Below are 19,982 nucleotides of genomic sequence, written 5' to 3'. Positions count from 1 at the left end.
CTGGGTTCCCAGGATTTCCCATCTGCACAGAATCTCGGAAGCCGTCTAGTTTAACTGCTTTGTTTTACAGCTGGAGAGCCTGAGGCTCAGAGTGGGAAAGCTTGCCCAAGAGCACAGAGCACAGATGCCTACAGCAGAGTAGGTGCTCAATAAATGCAATTGTATTCTGAGACCCCTGGGGGGCGGCAGCATCCTGGGCACTCAAGGTGCAAGGTTAAGGAACAGTGTTCCTGCAGGAGTCACATCGTCAGAATCGAGGTGCCCCTTCCCAACCCCAGGGGAGGCTGTGTATGGGGGCCAGGGAAGACCCCGGTCTCTGTCAGCTGATCATCTCCTAGCCTTGCCACTTCCTGGCTGTGTGACCTTTGATACATAACTGTCCCTCTCTGGGACCTTGGCATCCTGCTGTGCAAAATGCAGGCTGATGATCCCTGTCCCACCAGTCAGCATAATGACCATGAAAGCTAACCTGTGCTACGCTCTTCCCATATACCAGGGGCTGTACAGAGTACTTTAACCCTCATCCTAAGCTCTGGCGATGGGTCCTATTATTATTTCCACATGACTGAGCGTAAAGCTTAGAGAGAGGCAAGAACTTGCCCTGGGTCACACAGCTGAGAGGTGGTGGGCTGGGATCTGGACACAGGCAGACCAGCCCCAAGGCCACACTCTGAAGGCCTTGGCTATACTGTCATGCCTGTATGAGCGTAGGAACTAAGGTCCCCATACAGTGAGAAAAGGGGTGTCGTAAGTAAGCGAAGGGCTGTGCGGTTGCCAGGCACTGTCCCGGCCGCACTCAGTGTCCACGGAGGGTGTGGCCACCCACTGAGGTCGACCATACCCTGCCACTTAGAAGAGGTGCGGGACTGAGGGAAGGGTCTTGCCCAGAGAGAGATGCAAACCCAAACCTCTCTCTCCCCCAACCCCTGCGCCGGGCCATCCCAGCCTCACCTGGCCAGCAGGGACACTCCCCGGTGGTGGTTCTCCGCCTGCTCCATGAGCTCCCAGCCGCCCTGGTCCTCCAGAAAGGTGGCCTCATATGAGCAGCCCATCCTCAGCAGCAAGGTTTTCACCACCTTGACCACCCAGCTGCCAAGACAAGGTGGCTGAGACCTCATGACCCCCGCTCCCCTCCCCCACCACACAGGGGCCGGACCTCCCTCCAGCCTGCCTCTTCCCACACCCCCTCCTGTCAGCTCCCATCTGGTCAGAGAAGCTTCTCTGAGACCTGCTGATGCTGAGGTAGCAGTCCTCGGTGTACCCACCAAGAGCGGTTTTTTAAAAAATTGTTAGCTTTGAGAAAGAGTCAACAGAGGCAAAATTCCCCCAAATGGTGTTTTATCCTTCCTTTTCTCCTGAGCCTCTTTCCCTGGAAGGAGAGGTTGGAGCCAGACCTCCCCAGACCTCTGGGGTCTGCCTCTCTCCCCCTTATCTCTCCCCCTCAAGCCCATGCCTGGGCAGCTCTCTGGGGGAGAGGTCATCCCTCCTCACTTGCACAGTCTCTTGTTGGCCTGAGGCCTTCACCCTCTTGGGGCATTCAGAGGGATTCCCGGACCTGGATGCCCAGCAGAAGGCCCTGGGCAGTATGGGCAAGGTGGGGGGGGCTTTTATAACCTGTGGATGGAGGAGGCTGGAACCCAGTCCTCTGTGCTTTTGAAGCCCCAGCATGGTGCTGGGAAGGAGCAGCCCTGTGCGGATGCCCCACTATGTCCTGGGTACTGGGTGTCCGCAGATGTGTATGTGTACCTATAGGTAAACCTTTAATAAAATGGAAATGGACAGTGTGTGGAATGAAGTTTACGTTTAGACAAAGTTTTCTAGAAACGTCAGCCCTCATGTTTAAAGAGTTTATCACATGTGGACATACGTCAGGAGATACTGAGAGTGGGTGGTCCTCATGATTCAAGACAAAGCAGCAAAGCATTCTGGAAATTGCGTAATGTTTGGGAATTCACTTTTAGTTTCGATGTTTTGGGTTTTGTAATAACTACTGATCCAGTGGGAAAAGTCAAGCTTCTACGAAGACCCAGGCTTTCAGAACCATGCAAGCTTCCTGCTGATTCTTAGAGACACATGCTGTCAGTTACAGTCCTGGACCAGCAAAGTCACACACACATGGAGAGAGAAGGAGGCAGGCTCCCGGTGCTGCCCACCCTGAAAGCCTAGGGCTTGCCCTCCCCAACTCTCCCTCTCCCCAACGATTCCCTTCCCCCAAGAACACTGGCTGAATAGCTAAGCGGAGATGTGCAAGTTTTCATTAGAAGGAAGGTTCTACCTTCCATGCTGAGCATCAGCACCTTGAACTAAGACCGAGTGAGCCAGCTGTGTAATGTTCTGCTCCATGACTTGACCACCCAGTGTCCCCATCTCCAGGAGCACTGGTCACTTTCTCTCTACCTGGCTTCAGACTGTCATAGCTCTTACCCAGACCACACCTACCCGGTGTCAGTGTGTGCAGCTGAGGAACTCGAAATTAGGCTAAAGCTTTTGGACACAGTGCCACATCATTCCTAGGTAGGTGACTCCACTCTTCCACCACACCCTTGATTGGGTTCCAAGTTTTAACAGAAATGACCCTACCCATCGTCCTTCCTCCCCACCCTACTCCCAAAGATACATCTCTGGAGCCCCAGGTGAGGTCTGTGCTGCTTTGTAAAAAGGCAGAGGTGACAGCATAGGGAGGAAGGCTGTGGGTAGTGGTGCAGGTCCTTTGGCTCCCCGAAACGCCCACTCTGTAGGCTTCACCTTCCCAGAAGGTTCTCAGCTTTTCCCAGTGAAGTGGAGACAGCACTGCCCTGTCCCTGCTGTGGGATGGGGGTGCCAAGGACCCAACAGGGAGCTGCACTGAAGCCTGAGGCTGCCGCAGGGCACAGCAGCTGGACCTTTTGGAGGCGGACACTGGGGTTCTCTCCAGCTCCCCTCCCCAGGCCTTGCTCAGGGAGGTTCTCCAGGTCGGGAGATCGCAGCCTTTATCACTTGATGGTTGAGACCTTTCCACTGAGTGTTCCTCTTCCTCCTCCAGTGCTTCTCTACTTCCCCCTGGTTTTGTTTCCCCTGGAGCCCACCAGCTTCTGGAGTCAGGGCTGCCACCCTCACAAGCACCAGGGAGTCAGAGGTGGTGCTGTGGCCCTGGCATGGGATGTCCCACTGGGACGCAGGGTCCTGTTTGGTCCTTACAACACACCTGCAGGGCAGGAATCACTTACCCCATTTCATGGGCAAGCACACCAGGCTGCCAAGAGGTTAAAGTGGTTTACCCAAGGGACAAAGCCTAAATGATGGAACCACACTCAAATCTGAGATGTTCAGACTTCAAGCCCAGCCTCACAATGGCTTGCACTTGACCCCTCAAAGTGTGCCTCTCTAAGCATTCCACACAATAGAAGCCAAAGAAAAGACTGAGACACTCGACTGCATACAAACTTAAACCCTCTGTATGGCAAAGACCATAAAATAGTTGCCACTTAAGTGGAATACATGTGACAAAGAGTTACCATCCTTAATATATAAAAAGCTCTTACAAATTAACAACAACAAAAAAATTCTCAACAGTCCTATATAAAATTGGGCAAATGTTGCTCAAAGAAAAGGAAACACAGGGGCACTGGGTGGCTCAGATGGTTAAGCATCCGACTCTTGGTTTTGGCTCAGGTCGTGACCTCAGGGTTGTGAGACAGGAGTTCCACGTGGGGCTCTGTGCTCAGCACAGTCTGCTTGAGATCCGCTCTCTCCCTCCCCTTCTGCTCCTCCCCCGTTCACACATGCACTCACTTTCTCCCTCTCAAATAAATAAAATCTTTATAAAAGGAAAACACATATGGCACTTCAACCTCCACTTCAAGCGTAGTAATAGAAAATGACAGCATTTTTTTTTCAACTTTCAGATCAGCGAAGACATAAATATCTTCTGTTCCACTGTGCTGGCCAAGGTGTGGGAGACGGCCATTCTCATGCCCTCCTGGACACAGCAACCCCTGGCAGAGGCCATGTGGCAAACTGAGTGCTTGAGAGGGCACTCTACTTTCCCTTTCATCACTCACTGGTCAAGAATGTTCTCCGCCCCTTATCCCTATCCCAGCTCACGATTAAAATGCAGAAGCCCTTCAATGCACCCAGTCTCCTTTCGGGAATTTGTCCTACATTGTACCATCACATGTGTGCGTAAAGACATATAAACGAGCTCATTGCAGCTTTGTCTGTAAGTGCAAAGTACTTAAACCAAGAGGATCCTGGTTAAATAAATTACAGTACATTCCGCTCAAAGGGTATTATGCAGCTGTTCAAAAAAAAAAAATGACACAGATCTCTATGTCTGTTCTTCTAGGACAGAGTATATGCTAAAAGCAAAACTGTAACTGTAAAGGACGTTACTATTGGTATAAAAACAGAAACAGACACGTGTGCTTATCTCTGCATCAACCACCTGTGGAAGGGTATGAAAGAACCTGGTTCTTCTGGGGAGGCTCACTGGGTAAGGAGAGGAAAGGAAACTCACTTTTAATGCCTTTTGAGATCTTTACCCACATGTATGTATTACCTATACGGGTTAATAATGAAAAATAAGATGGTGAGGGGTGCCTGGGTGACTCAGTAGCTAAGCATTCCGCTCTTGATCTCAACTCAGGTCATGATCTCAGGGTCGTGGGTTCAAGGCCTGCATGGAGTCCACGTAAAAAAAAAATAAAATAAAAATAATAAAATAAAATAAAAAGGTGGAACTTGGATATAAATCTAATACAAATGATATGTCTAGGGAGGGAGGATGAAACATGAAATTGTGAGCTCCTTGGGGGAAGGCTTATTTTTTGCTGTCATCCAGCACTGGGCAGGTCTGAAACACAGCACTCCTAAAAATAGGCTTCTGTTTTCTCTTTTAGTCCCAAAGCTAATTCTACCAACTGACTGCCCTCAAGGTTTTAGGAAGGGCCCTTGCTAGTGGCCTCCCCCAGCCAGGGAGAGCAAGACATACGTACCGCACAGGTATGAAGATGGAAGGCGGAGTGTCTTTCCTGGCATCCTTGCAGAAAGCCATGCGGCTGGGAAAGTGGAGCCCGATGTGGTAATGGACCTGAATGAGCAGGGCCAGCAGCAGCTGGGGATAGATACGCCTCACACGACCCACGCAGCTGTTGACCGACAGGAGCTCACACAGGCCGCTGGCTGCCTGGGGGCAGAGGGGAGGCTGGCTGGAGGCTCCTGGCAGGGGTCCGGACAGCTTCTCTAGCAGCTTGGACCTGGATCTTTGCTCTTCTCTCACTCCAATTGGTAGAGCCCAGATCTCTCCACCCACCGTGCCCCCACATTCTCTAGCAGCTTGGACCTGGATCTTTGCTCTTCTCTCACTCCAATTGGTAGAGCCCAGATCTCTCCACCCACCGTGCCCCCACACACACTCCAACTCCTGGCTCTCTGGGTGAGCCCTAGACCAGCACAGCGGCCTGCCTCTTTGGTGGTGACACGACTGTAGAAGAACTGGATGGAGGGCTCCTCTCTCATCGTGGGTGAGGTGCAGTCTTGATCCCGTTGTGCAGGTGAGGAAGACACCTCAGAGGGGTGAAAGCACTTACCGTGGTTGCCCGGCCCTTGGGACAGAGCTGGCACTGAAGCCCAGGCTTTCAGACACCAGCTGCACATGCCCTCCCTCTTCCTCATTCATACATGAGCACAGAGACCATGATGGCGCTCCCATTGTCCCTTCACTTCAGGCCATTAAACCTGGCTGCCCTCACTGCCTCCCCTGCTGCCCAACAAACCGGAAGAAACAAATCCCAGCTTGAGTGGGAGCCAGGGAGGCCCAGTCCTCAACTCTGTCACTCCACCCCTACAGGTCACACCCTGCCTTTTCTATCCACGACTGCCCACACCAGCCCCCCCAAATCCTGGGAACTTGGCTTTATTTGCGTTTTGTCCACGACGTTCCCTGGGACCTGACGGGTGCTTACCATCCAACCTCTCCACCTGCCATTCATCTCTGGTCCTGGCCTGGGCCCGCCTCCTGCTCCACCCACCAAGGCCTCTCTCACTGGTACGAAGACAATGCAGGGGCAGGGGTGGTGGTGCTGGGGTCACAGACTGGATGGCTCCTTCCCGCCCCACAGTTCCCTGGCCCTCTCTGAGCTTCAGATCCATCCATCCTGTCAAGGGGTGGGGGGCTCACCGGTCCTCTTCCCACCAGCCCCACAGGTGTGGTGGAGAGTGAATCAGGGGAGAGGTGAGAGTGCTTTACAAAGAAGTGACCAGGATCTGTGCTCTCATGCTAGCTGACCCAAGGGAAGAGAATTTGTCAAGTGACAGAGCCCACGGCATGTTCCCAGGGAGATAAGAGACAAAATGCGGGCTGGATGAGAACCAGGAGTGGCACTTAAAAATTTGTGCTTTACAGCCTAGGAAACCTTTTCTTTCTTTCTTTCTTTCTTTCTTTCTTTCTTTCTTTCTTTCTTTCTTTCTTTCTTTTTAAATTTTATTTATTTATTTATTTGACAGACAGAGATCACAAGTAGGCAGAGAGGCAGGCAGAGAGAGAGGAGGAAGCGGCTCTCTGCTGAGCAGAGAGCCTGATGCGGGACTTGATCCCAGGACTCTGAGATCATGACCCAAGCTGAAGGCAGAGGCTTAACCCACTGAGCCACCCAGGCACCCCTAGGAAGCTCTTTCACACACAGTATTTCACTCTTCTGAAAAGGGAAGCTAGACAGGGTGGGACTTATTACCGCCCATTTTACAGATCAATATACCAAGGCTAGAGCAGGGGGAAGTGACTGACCGAGATTATATAGTGAGGCAGTGGCAGAGCTAAGATAAGCCTCTTGGACTCAAAGCCTTTACGTTTTTCAGTAGACCAAAGATAATGATTGTATCCAAAGAACATAGTTGTGCTGTAGAGAAAAGTCTCTAGTGATGGGCCATAGGGCTCTGCTCTTGGCTCAATCTTGGTCACTGTTTATCAATACGACGAGATAAAAATCTGTCCAGGCTGTATCTGTGCTCAAACTATGCTTCAGCAAAATGCACAGATGAGTGACTCACGAATACAGCAAGACACATTCCTTGAGGAAGGAGAGGATGAAGGACCAAATCAGGGAAGGAATGGAGGCCCATGCCTTATTCGTAGACCTCAGCGCTGGGGGAGAGAGGCAGAGACCCCCAGTGGTGAAGCACAGGATTCAGAGGTAGGAGATCTGGGCTTGACTGCTGGCCTCACCAAGCTCTATGACCTTAGCTAAGTCCTGGGATGTGACTGAGCCACAGTGTCCCCCTCCGTAAAGGGGTTACCACCCATGTCTCCACCAGCCATGTCTTTATTTGCTTCCATCCACCAGAATATCTTGCTCTCTGCTGAATCCCCAGAACTCATGAGTGTGCCTGGTATATAGTAGGTGCTCAATTATGAATAATGAATAAATAAATCAGTCCAACGGAACTTTTTTTGAGTTTGCGCCAGGTATACGTCAGACATTGGGGATATTATGGTCAGCAAAAGAGGCTCAGGCACTGAATTCATGCATCTCACAGATTACTCAAAGGACCCCACACATTAGTGTCAAATTAAACACAACAGGGTAAACCCCTCCAAGATAAAGCATGTGAAGCAAAGTGTAATATGCACAGATGTGATCAGGTCAGGGAAGTAAGGGAGGGCTTCCCTGAGGAGGTGATGCTGGAATTGAGAGCTGAGGGATGAGTAGAAGTTAGGTTAGCAGAGGGAGAGGGAACAGCATGTGCAAAGGCCCTGTGATAGAGATAGCATGGTGTGTAAGCATTTCTGACAAAGAACAAGGCTGGATGCATGCAAGTAAGAGGGACCATGGAGTGTGGTAAGGCCCAAGAGGGGTGTGGGGCCTTGCAACATCAGTAGAAATACTGTGTTATTCTCAAGGACAAAGGGAAGCCACTGATGGGATTGAGAAGAGCAGAGGTGTATTCTCAAAGATTTTTTGGCTGCAGTACAGATTGGAGGGGCTGAAGTGGAAGCAGCAAGATGAACAGGGGTGCTGTCCAGAGGGCTAGGGCCAGGGTGACAGTGGGGTGACAGTGACAGAGGCAGAGAGAAATCTGTCTCTCTGCCCAGTCACCTCCCTGTAGTCAGAGCCGCCTTTCCCTCTGTGTTCTCAGGTATGAGCTCAGAGCCCCGCAGCAAGCATGTAAACATGTTGCATCACTAAATGAAAGGAGTTACCTCATTTTATCTTCACCACCACCACGTGAGGCAGACTCCCTCAACAGTATCCCATTTACAGACACAGGGGCTGAGCCTCAAGCGGAGAAGTGACTTGCTCAAGTCATAGATTAGTATGGGAATCCAAGCCAGCTCTTAGACCCGGGTCTGCAAGTCCCCCCTCCCTGCCTACTGCCCTCCCTGTAAGTAGCAGCAAGATGCTGTCCAGGGGGTCACAAATAGCAGGCTGGAGACAGACCCACCTGAGCCATACAACTAGCTCCTGGCAGAGCAGGGTGTGCTGAGCTGGGCAGGAGGGCAGGAGCAGGGAGCGCAGGATGGGGTAGTCGTGAGGTAGGCCAGGCAGGGGCTCACCGCAAGGGGCACGATGGAGGTCCGGCCGTTCTTGGTGAAGGGCTTCTCCTTCAGGCTGGTCAGGAGCAGGTCCAGGAGGTCTCGGACGTCACAGCTGGGCTTGCGCAGTATCAGCTGCCTCCACATCTCTGCACCATTGCTGGGGGGTTGGTGGGTGGAGATGGTTAGTGAGGACCAGGGCGCTGGGCCCACCCTGCCTCCCAGTGGTTTGGGGATGGAGAAAGGAAGATACCATCAAAATGGTATCCATGGGTGTCCCAGTGAGGAATGATTCAGAAAACACTCTCTAAGAGGCAGAGGGTTCACAATTCTTCAAAACCCTATTTCCATGTATTATACCAAGTGCTTTATACTCAATTTATTTGGCAAACATGGAGCATCTTCTGTACCCCAGGCACTAGGCAAAACCCTGGGCGTATAGATATGAACAAGGTATTCAAGATCCTCAATTCCACTGAATTCTCAAAGGACACTCAAGTTGGGTTGTTATTCCCATTTTACAGATGCGGAGTTGAGGCTCAGAGAGGTGACATCATTAGTCTGAGATATTACAGATAATGAGCTGCAGCGTCAGGAAATGACCAGGTTTGGCGCCTTCAAAGCCAGTAGTCAGTCATTCCTCTATGCCAGGAGGCCCTTTAGGGCCTGGACCTTGCATTTGTCACATAATATCAAGGAGTGCAAGGCAGTACTCCAGGCAGAGGAAAGCCTCTGGACCTGCCAGCACCAGACTGTGGGCATTCCTATCAATTGTGGGAAGCCAAAAGCATGGGCAGGCCAGTGGTGCACAAAAGGGTTAACGGAACCCTTTCCCCTCTGCATGAGCATTTGAACCTTCCATTAACTTTCCAGCTCTGTTCCCCTGGAAACCTGATAAAGATAGTATGTCAACTATGTTGCTAGGCAACATTGCTTATGGTGAAAATGACCCAGTTGGTAAATTGCATCTGGGCTGGGAGGGACTATAAATGAACTATAAGAACCGAAGAGGACGCTGTTGCATTGAGCCTCCCAGGGAGCAGTGACTCTTGGGACTGCGCTTGTTCCCATGGGGACCCCAAAAGCAAAATCTCTAGATCTTTCGTAAAAGAGCAATTCTAGGGGCACCTGTGTCGATCAGTGGGTTAAAGCCTCTGCCTTCAGCTCAGGTCATGCATAATCTCAGGGTCCTGGGATGGAGCCCCACTTAGGGCGCTCTGCTCAGCCGGGAGCCTGCTTCCCCTCCCCCTCTCTGCCTGCCTCTCTGCCTACTTGTGATCTCTCCCTCTGTCAAATAAATAAAATCTTGGGGGGAAAAAAAAAAGGAGCAAGAGCAATTCTTAGGAGCCATTTCAGCCAGGGCAGTCCTACACCTTTCACTGGGAGGCCCAAGAGTCCAGCTTTCAAGCCCAGAGAGAAGAATAGGGTGAGGCACGTGAGGCATCCGGGACACAAGATGGAAGGAGGCCACGCTAGCGTGGCACCTGAGAGCCCAGCCTCCTTCCATCTTGTACCGGCTCTGTCTGGCTGGCCCACTGGGCTGCCACAAGGACTTCTAGGAGCAGGAGCCCCTGCCACTGCTGTCCTCCATCCTGAGCGACTCTGATGACAGGTGTGGCCCTGCCAGTCTTGAGTCTGAAGGGTTGGTGATTCCAAGAAACCCTCTGGAGGCTAGTGTGGGCAGAAAGGGTGAAATTCTTCCAGGTGGGAGCACGGGGACCGGACACCCTAGCTCTCACCTTTCCAGCCAGTCTCCCTGGCCTCTATAAATGTACATGAGCTGTCCCCACTAGAAGCACAGCTCATCACACACCTTGGTGCAATTCTGCGTGAGCTCCCGTATAACTATCTTAAGGTGTGGGCCATGCTCTGGCTGCCCTGTTCTATTCATTCAAAGGTGTGGGAGTGTTTCCTGGGCTGGGAGGCTGGAGCAGTCAGTCTGGTCTCTCTGGCCACAGTCCCCTCTGCCCGTCAAACCACAAGATCCTGAAGGCTGAGAGCAGGAAGCTTGGTCCTGTAGAGTCCAGCCCTGGGCAGGCCCTCAGCTCAGCTGGCTATGTTGCTTGTCACAACCAGCCATCTGGAGTGGGGTATTTCCCTCTTTTGTCTCTGGGGGGAAATGAAGCCCAGAGAGGACAAGTGAACCACCCAAGACCACACAGTAGCCAGAGGCAGAGTCAGGGCCAACACTCAGACCTCCTTTCTAGGGCCTCCTTAGAGATCTGGGCTCAGAGCTGATCAAATCTGAGTTTAGGTCCTCATCCTGTTGCTTGCTCCCTGGGTGCCGAGGACATGGAACTACACCTCAGTCTCCCCATCTGCAGAGTGGGGTTGTTGTACTAAGGACAGAAGGGATTAATGCTCCACATGGATACCCAGCAGGGCTTCAGAAGTGATTAATGGCTGTCATAAGCATCCCAGATCATATGGAAAAGGGGTCAGCTAGAGGGCCAGGGCCTGCTCTGGGTGAGAGGACAGGTTCCCAGCCCAGGGTGAGGGCTGCTCCAACCCTCGGAGGTGTGATGGCGGGAGCCCCTCCGTGGGTACCTGTCCAGTGGCAGGGGGCACGTGAGCAGGGCCACAACCACTTCGGTCATGAAGGAGCTGGCCAGGAGGGAGACGGGGAGCAGGGCCACCTCGCGGGCCCGTGGTTCCTGGATGTAGTTCAGCTGTGCATAGATGCCTTGCATGATTTCTGGGATCTGGGGCACAGCCAGAGCAGCCGTGAGCAGCCAGGAGGCCAGTTGGAGAAGCCAAGGCAGGTGTGGGGAGAGTAGGGATAGGGGAGGAGGAAAGAAGTGGGGGTGACAGGATAGAGGGGCAGGGGAGAAGGAAGAGAGAGAGGGCAACAGGAGAGAGATGGGGATTGGCGGGGGGGGGGGGGCAGTGCACCTGCTCCTTCCCTGGGAGACAGCCAGCTTTGTCTGCCTTCCCCACTGCCCCCAGATCATTAAGTGAGTTCTTTCTTACCCACAAGTAGGAAGCACCTAGAACTCAGCCACTACCACCCCTACCCTGCTCCAGGGCTTAGGGGTTCCCACACTCCCCACCCTGCCCCTGCCAGACGGTGGGTCCCAAGGGATGAGCAGCCCTGTGGGGACTCCCACCTCAGCCACTTCCCACAGGGAGCCTTACCACCTCCAGCACCCTGTGGCGGTACCATTCCAGCACCGAGCTGAGCGTGACCTCCGAGGCTAGCTGCATCATCTCCCCAGAGTCCTTCCCCCGGGCCTCTGAGCTGCCTTTCAAGCCTTCTAGGGCTGCTAGCAACAGGTCCTTAACCTGCTGGGGTCCCAGGAAGTCTCCAAACTCCTGAAACAGAGGCACAGAGATACAGACCCCACGGACGGGTGGCCAACCCTTTGGGGAGGAGCTAAAAGAGAGGGGAGACATGGCCCCTGCCCCCAGAATGAGCTAACATCCCTCCGGCACAGCTCTGAACCAGCTCTGATCCGAGGAGGAGGGGGTACTCAGGGTGGGCCCGTGTGGTTGGGGAAGGCTTCCTTAAAGGGACTTGAGCCTGGAGAGATGGAAACATGGGGAGGAGACACTGGGGGGGGGGGGGCTGGCACTGCCCCTCCCCCATTTCCAGGAAGGCCCAGAGCTGGTGGGCAGTGGGTGGTCACCGCGATCACACGCAGAATATTCTGGCATGGGCTGACAGGGTTGTAGGGCCCCAGGAATCGCTTGTTGCTCTCATAGAGCTCCTCCTTATTGGTCTCTTCCTTATCTCTGGATCCTGCAAGAAGAAAGCCTCAGTGAGGCCCAACCATCCTGTTCTTTTTTCTTAAACTTTCTGCTAAACGCAAATGTAGGAAGTACACAAATCAGAGATAAGCAGCGAGGTATGTTTTTCTGGAACCAGCACCCAGGTCCAGGTTACCAGCTCTTGCGTTGAGAAACACTACGTCACCAGCAGCACCCCAGAGGCCCCCTCTTGGTGCTCCTTCCAGTCCTCTGCCCCCTCACCCCACCTCCTCTGACCCCACTGTTCTGACTCCTAAAACCACAGGTTCGATTTCTTGCTGTTGGACCTATGTGCCGGCTTTCCCTCAGCGTCATGGGGGTGACAGTCATCCCCGCTGTCCAGAGTAGCGTGAGCTCATTGGTCATGATGTTGCATCGTTTCCCATGGTGTGAATACACTACGGTCTAGGTCTCTGTTCTGCTTCTGATGGACACTGGGGTCACATCCAGCTATTGGTGCTGCTTGGAACATTCTGGTAGGCCTAGCCCATGCCTTTCAGTGAATGGAGGGACACATTTGTTGGTATGGAGGCAGAAGTGTGTTTGCTGGGTGCCAGGGTACGCACGGGTTCAGCCTCAGGGGAAGCTGCCAAATGGTCTTCCAGTCGGGCCGACTATGCACCCCCCACCCCCAGCAGTGCAGGAGCGCTCCAGCCCATCCCCCCCACCCCCCGCCATCCCACCAGTGAGCTGTCATGTGGATTTCTGCTGGTCTGGTGGGTGTGTGGTGAACCCTCTTTAAATTGTGGTCCTCCTACCCTGGCCTTCCCAAACCCCCTTTTCTGATGTGTTTTCTTTAGTGCTCGTTATCTGACTTCACTATACGTATCACTTGTTTATTTTGTTTATTGTCTCCTAACAACGAGAAGGGCCCCTGAACAGGAAGGATTATTTAACTTCATCGCTGTTTTCAGTGCCTAGACTAGACCTGGCACAAGGCGGCTTCATATTTTCTGTGGAAGGAAACACATTTCAGGCTCATTTCCTCAGGCCTTTCTGCAGCCTGGCCCAGGTCCCACCTGGATGCCCCAGCGTGTGCAAGCCATAGACATAAGGAAGGGCCATCGAGGCAGAAGGACCCTATGGACCAAGTGTGTGAGTTATTTGTAAAGAAAAGAAGCATGATGGGCGCCTGGGTGGCTCAGTGGGTTAAGACTCTGCCTTCGGCTCAGGTCGTGATCTCAGGGTCCTGGGATTGAGCCCCGCATCGGGCTCTCAGCTTGGCAGGGAGCCTGCTTCCTCCTCTTTCTCTCTCTGCCTGCCCCTCTGCCTACTTGTGATCTCTCTCTGTCAAATAAATAAATAAAATCTTTAAAAAAAAAAAAAAGAAAAAGAAGCATGAGACCTGAAAACAGAGACACCCAAGTTCAAAGCCTAGCTTTGCTGCTCCCTACACTCAGGGGGTCCAGACAAAGCACTTCACCCTTGAAAGTCTGACAGTGTATGTCTGGGGGTCCCCAGACAAAATACAGGATAGCCAGTTAACTGCGATTTCAGATGGCCAGGTCACTCGGCCTCTGGAGCCAGAGTTTAAATAACATGCCGAAGGCCCGTGGGCGGGGTTGGGACCATGCAGAAAGGATGGAGGCAGTTAGCCGCTGCACACCTCTAGGCACAGTGCCAGCCTGGTACCTAGGTCAGCCCGTTTCACGCCCCCAGCTCCCTAATGCGAGGTCTACAGGCTGCATCCACTCCAGACCCTAACGTGGGAACTGGTCTTTGTTTGTTCACTCAGTAAACATTCACTGAACACCCACCATGTGCCCAGGCCCGGGGCTAGACCATGGGAATGGAGTGGAGATGAAGACATAGCCTTCCCTGCTCTTGGCACATCGTAGAAATGTGACATGAGAGTCACAGATTATACTTGAGAGGAAGAGGAGGGGATCCGATGGACAGATGGCTTAAATCAAAATAGATTTGTTTGTAGCCCCTGTCCTCTGGGTCTGTGTGGACTGAGGCATCGCGCCAGCCCATCGGACCCCGTGCTGGGTTCCTCCATCTTCTACCTGTGCCCTTGCTGTCAGGGCTCCAGTCCATTCCCAGGCTGAGTATCTGCTCAGAAGCTTGCTGCAGACGCGCTGCCAAGGGCTTACGTTTTTGGAGCTCCAGGATGGTATAGAGGATGATGATGCCGTCCAGGGCCTCCCGGCCGATCTCCTCATCAGGATCCCCGATGCGAAGGATGAGTCTCCCCAGCAGAAGTCCCAGTGCCGGGAACCCCGAGGACATCTGTTTGCATCATAACTTCAAGGACTGAGTCTTATAGGTTCAATAGCACTATACAGTGATTAGTGAACAGAGCCGGATGGTCTGGCCCTGATAGGAGAGCCCTCTGAAGATGACAAGGGCCACCTGGGAACCCCGGGACAGAGGCACCGGATCCCTTAGAGCCAAGAAGTTTCTTCCTAAGAGTGTCCTTCCCTCCCAGGGGCCACTCACAAAGAAAGGCAGGGTCATAAGCGTGTGGTTCAACACAGAGACATTGCTGTTCACAGCCCGTGCTCGCTCATGGGCCTTCCCAGAGTTCATCCAGGGCCCCAGGGGCTGTGAGGACAAGGACAAGACTCAGAGATGCAGGCTGGACACCAGCCTTCTGCTGCCTGGGTGGGGAGGTTAGCCTTCACCAGTCAGCAGTCAGCAGGAAGCTTCCAGGAGGGCATAAATGCAACTGTCCATAGCCCCCATCCTCCTCCAGGAGCATAGGGAGGCATGGGGTCCAGAAGTTGAGGCTAGGACTGGAAAACCAGAGGGAGGAGGAGGGACAATAGGGAGAGAGATGGTAGGTGGAGAGACATGAGGACAGAAGAGAGGGAGGGATGAGAAGAGAAAAGGAACGCTAAGCAGGCGGCTAGAGCAAGAGCAGGAAGGATAGGGAGAGAGTGAAGGGGCAGGAGTTTGGAATAGGGCCTGTTAAGAGGGACCAGGGAGCAGAACACAGGCACAAGGTGACATCCAGAAGTCCAACCACTCCTGGGCATAGCCTCCCCAGGCTCTGGAGCCCGTTCTCCTTTCCCCTCTGCCCTTGTACTGCTCCCTGCCCCCACACCTCCAAGATGCTCTTCAGCCCGGCAGGAGTGGGATCCTCCACAAAGAGGGCATTGAGCAGTGTCTGCAGAGCTTCCAGGGTCTGACGGTAAAGTGTCTGTGGACAGAAGGAGGACCAAGTCACTAGGAGGCTCCTGGAGCAAACCCAGCCTGCAACCCCTGCTATGGGTCAGGGGAGGAGGGGCATCCAGTCCCATGAGAGCTGTTTTCTGGCCCCATCTCAGACACTAACTTGAGGTGTAGTACTGGACAAATTACTACTCCTGCCATGGGTTACGGTTTCCTTATCAACAAATCAGTGGGGCGCCTGGGTGGCAGAGTCAGTTAAGTGCTGGATCTATGTTTTGACTCAGGTCAAAACCTGTTGACCTGTTATCAGGTTCTGTGCTCCACATGGAGTCTGCTTAGGATTCTCTCCCTTCCTTTGCCCCTCCCAGGCGCCTTCTCTCTCTCTCTCTCTCTCAAATAAATAAATAAAATCTTAAAAAATAACAAATTGGTGATTATTATCCCTGCACTCATGCCTTAAAGGAGGAGGAAGAGGAGCCCCAGCATTGACTGAGAATCTATCATGGGCCAGGTCAATGTGGAGATTCACACAACCATATCAATGTGCTCTCAAAGTGTTTTTCTCATTTTGCAAATGAGGATGCACTTATCCAAGCTGACGCGGTTTCCAGTGGTGAGGAACAAAGGAGAGGCTGGGTGGGCAAATGGCGGTAAGAGCCAGAAAAACAGGAGGGTCGGCCTTTTACTATTGTTCCGGGTGTTTTTACTTGATACTCCTAGACTGAAGTAGACTTTCTAAGTTGCCCCTGCAGGGAGTCATGTCTCCCCTGCCCCGGTTCCCCTTCCCTCAGCCACACCCCAGTCCCAGAATTGTCTTAGGGAGGTGCAGGCGTTACTCATACACAAGGCTACAGAGTGGGTTTGGGCCACTCTGGGAAGACCCTCTGCCCCCTGCATCCTTTCCTTCTGCCAGCTCATCATGTCTGTTTGTCTCCCAGGGTGTCCCCGCCCAGGCTTCCCCAGTCTGTGCACACCAGGGTTACACCACAACCACCAAGCCAGGCCCTGCTTGTCCTGCTACCACCTCCTTCCCGCCCATCCACGGACCCATTACTGTGCAGCACTGACCTCTGGTGTCTAGGCCTGGTACTGCAAGAGGGCTTCCTGCTCTCTTGCCAGGCAGCAAGGATTCCCCCCACCTTGTCTCGGTGCACCACCTACCTCCCAGGACCCAGAGTCCTCATGCTGCCAGTGTGGTCTGACTCCTACTGCTCTCTAGACTCGCTTCCCAGCCCTCCTGCCTCAACCTCTGGCTGCAGCCGCATTGCCCCCTTGTCTTTGCAGTCACCCTGTTCTCACAGTCTTCAGGCCACTGCACAGGCTGTTCCCTCTGCCTGGCATGCCCTTCCTTCTGCCCACCCCTCCACCCCAGCTAACCAGCTCTTCTGTAACCTCTCAGCTGCAGCACCATGACCCTTGACCCCCACCTAGGCCAGGATACCCATCCTAAGTTTGCTTGCAACATTTACCATGAATAAATGTGCTTTTATTTGTATGGTTCTTTGACAGTGTCCCTCTCCCCGCCCCCTCCCTCTACTATATCCCCCAGCCCCTGGTAGTTTGGAGTGGGCACTGTTTATATTTGCTGAATGAAAGGATGAATGAATGTGCCTCCCTCTGGGCTGAAACTCCTCTCCCTAAACCTCTCCCCTGGACCCTACATCCTACACTAAGGGTCACCTCTACCCACTTCTGGGACCACCCTTCCCAGGCTGGAAGACACTCACAGGAGCCCCTTGACGTTCTATCCTCATCCCAGCTAGGCATCACCCCAGCTCAGCCAGTCCTCAGCCCTCCTCCTCCCGCTCCCAGCCACCTCCTCTGGCCGCACCAACACAGGCTCACATCCCTCTCTTAGGGCAGAACCCACAAGTGGACAGAGCATCCCAGACGAGCAATTCCTTATTCTGAAGATTCACTCATTCACTGAATATTTATCAAGAGCCTGCTCAGGCCAGGAGAGGCAAGGTCATGCAGCTTGAGTAGGGGTGTGAAGATTCACATCTACCTTCTGCAATGCTCTTTCTCTCCCCGCTAGGAGGTCAGAAATGCACCTTTGTCTAAGGACCTGGACAGCCCTGAGGACTCACCTGTATGGCCTCAGCCTTGGCCTCGTCTTTCTCCTGCATGGCCTGCACGGAGGGGAGGGAGAACACACTCTTCACGCACGTGCTCACCAGCTCTGCTCTTTCTTGCCAGCCCAGGATAGGCTGGGAGTGACTGAAAGCAAGGGGGATGGGGAGGCAGTTGAGGGAGGGGCCCTGTGGCCGGAAGCAGGAAGCTAAGGATGAGGGGCAGGGAGGAGGGCACCTAGCTGGAGGCTGGGGCATGGCCTGAGCAAGATGAGGTGGGGAGGAGGGAAGTGGGTGTGCAGGATGGGGCCTGAGGAGAGGAAAAGGCCCAGGAGTGGGTGGGGCACTGAGGACAGGCCCCAGGGGAGAGAGGTGGAGCCCAGGGAAAAAGGGAGAGGGCTGGAGGTCTGGGAGGGGGCTGTGGACACCTCAGCTGGGTCAGGGTCTCCATGGCCTGCCAGCGGACAGTGCTTGAGAGGGAATCCAGTGGCTCCTCCTGGATCTGCCTCTGGACAGGGGACCACAGAGGGGTCAATGAGGGAGCAAGTCCACTGCAGACCACCAGGACCGAGGCCGCTGTTCCGCACAGGGCGCGGGGCTGTGCCAGCCCCTCAGCCTGGACAGAACTCCCCACCTCCACACCATGCAGGGCCTCCTCTGGGGAGAGCTGGCTCATGGCTCAAACCGGGTCCTGGGCTCAGTTCAAGGCCACCAAATACACACCACACCTTAACCAGCCACACCCCACACACAGGGCCCAGCAAGAACTGCTTCAGCAGCCCCGTGGTAAGGAGGTATATTTAAACCATGGGCTGGCCCAAAGCAAAAAAAGCCACCATGAATGGCTCTGGAAGAGGGTCCACTTGAATTCCTTTAAAATTGTCCTAAGGGCGCCTGAATGGCTTAATCAGTTAAGCGGCTGCCTTCAGCTCAGGTCATGATCTCAGGGTGCTGGGATCAAGTCCCCTGTGGGGCTCTCTACTTGGTGCTGAGTCTGCTTGCCTCTCTCTCTGCCCCTCCCTCAGCTGGTGCGTGCACTCTCTCTCAAATAAATAAATAAAATCTTTAAAAACAAAATAAAGGGCACCTGGGCGGCTCATTGGGTTTGACCTCTGCCTTTGGCTCAGGCCCTGATCCCAGGGTCCTGGGATTGAGCCCCAACATTGGGCTCCTTGCTCAAGGGGGAGCCTACTTCTCCCTCTGCCTCTGCCTGCTGCTCCACCCACCCCACCCTGCCCCCCCCCGCCCCACTCATGCTCTCTCTCTCTCAAATAAAATCAAATCTTAAAAATAAATAAAAGGGTGCCTGGGTGGCTGAGTGAGTTGGGCCTCTGCCTTCAGCTCAGGTCATGATCTCAGGGTCCTGGGATAGAGCCCCAAGTCAGTCTCTCTGCTCAGCGGGGAGCCTGCTTCCCTACCCCCACCCCCCACTCCCCGCTGCCTGACTCTATGCCTACTTGTGATATCTCTCTGTCAAGTAAATAAAGAAATAATAAAATAAAAACGTCCAAATAATTACTTCTCACTTTTGATCTCCCATCTACATACAATAGGGGCTCAATTAATGTTGGTTGAATGAAGTTATCAAAGGCAAGGATTTGCTCTCTTTAAAGGACACAAAGCTAAATATAATTTTGGGGACTTCAGCGGCCCAAACCATTCCAGTGGATAACTGGGAAGTGAATGTATTTTGCCAAATAATAAGGAAACTCTTGGAAGTTTCCACACCAGGAGGAGTGTCTGGGACAAGAATGTGTTAAACAGTCACAACTGTTCACAGGGACTTGGGCTCTACAGTGATCTAACCACTGGGTTACATCCTTCCAAGAAGAGAGCCCACACATAGGCATTATTACCACAGGCACTGAGGAGATGAGAAGAGCCAGGCTCACAGAAGGAAAAGGGGTTGAGCTCCCTCAGCGGGGTGGAGGGCAGTTAGAGGTGGACCGCGGCTCACATCCAAGTGTCCTGCACCCATCTCTGTCCTCCTCCCACCTCAAGCCTTGTCTCGTCCGTTGGGCAGACCAAGACTCCCACCTCCTCCCCACCCAATGCCACAAGCCCACCCAGGGTTCCCACACCATCATCTTCTTCATCATGGTCTTCTTCTCGCCTTCCCCTTCCTGGCGTTTCTGGAGGGCGATGACATTCTCCACCTGGGAGGCAGCAGAGGGCAAAACCACAGGGTGAGAGTCACAAGGACCCCGCCCTCAGGGCTGGCCCGCACATCCCCACCATACAGGGCCAGCTCGTCCCCAGCCTCCAGCCCCCAGCATGTGCTCCAGAGAAATGAGAAACCAAGGTGACACTTGAGGTGGGGTACAGATTCAGGAAGGCTGTGGTGGCAGTGGGGGAGGGGTTGGATAATCCGTGAAGGGCAGCATTTGGAGGAGGACCAGATTTCAGGCCCTGCAAAGCACTCCCCCTCTCTGGTCTCCCTCTCTTGGGGGAGAGGAGGCAGGAGCTGAGGGGACAGAAGAGGTGCTATCACCTCCTGCCGAAATCCCACCATGAGTGATACCTTTCAAGGGCTTTCT

General features: G+C 53.5%; 1 protein-coding gene across 6 annotated transcripts in view; it reads right to left on the bottom strand.

The window, feature by feature from the left end:
- The window catches only part of MROH7 (maestro heat like repeat family member 7), a 50,858-nt gene that overhangs the window by 12,680 nt on the left and 18,196 nt on the right, over positions 1-19,982 (bottom strand). For 3 of the 6 annotated variants that reach the window (XM_082688071.1, XM_082688070.1, XM_082688069.1), the window contains exons 5-16: positions 19,527-19,601; positions 17,874-17,953; positions 17,464-17,593; positions 15,306-15,401; positions 14,699-14,803; positions 14,353-14,488; positions 12,136-12,248; positions 11,645-11,821; positions 11,057-11,211; positions 8,531-8,669; positions 4,974-5,164; positions 952-1,089 (exon numbers count right to left, since the gene is read on the bottom strand). In XM_082688071.1, the coding sequence (XP_082544197.1) occupies positions 952-1,089; positions 4,974-5,164; positions 8,531-8,669; positions 11,057-11,211; positions 11,645-11,821; positions 12,136-12,248; positions 14,353-14,488; positions 14,699-14,803; positions 15,306-15,401; positions 17,464-17,593; positions 17,874-17,953; positions 19,527-19,601 (1,535 nt within the window). Of the gene's footprint in view, positions 1-951; positions 1,090-4,973; positions 5,165-8,530; positions 8,670-11,056; positions 11,212-11,644; positions 11,822-12,135; positions 12,249-14,352; positions 14,489-14,698; positions 14,804-15,305; positions 15,402-17,463; positions 17,594-17,873; positions 17,954-19,524; positions 19,602-19,982 lie in introns of those variants that run through there. The other 3 variants (XM_082688074.1, XM_082688072.1, XM_082688073.1) reach the window with 3 other exon arrangements.

Source organism: Mustela nivalis, assembly GCF_964662115.1.
Source record: "Mustela nivalis genome assembly, chromosome: 10".
Classification (NCBI taxonomy): domain Eukaryota; kingdom Metazoa; phylum Chordata; class Mammalia; order Carnivora; family Mustelidae; genus Mustela; species Mustela nivalis.
The sequence above is the reverse complement of the archived record's forward strand: the minus strand, read 5'-3'. Positions and strand labels throughout refer to the sequence as shown.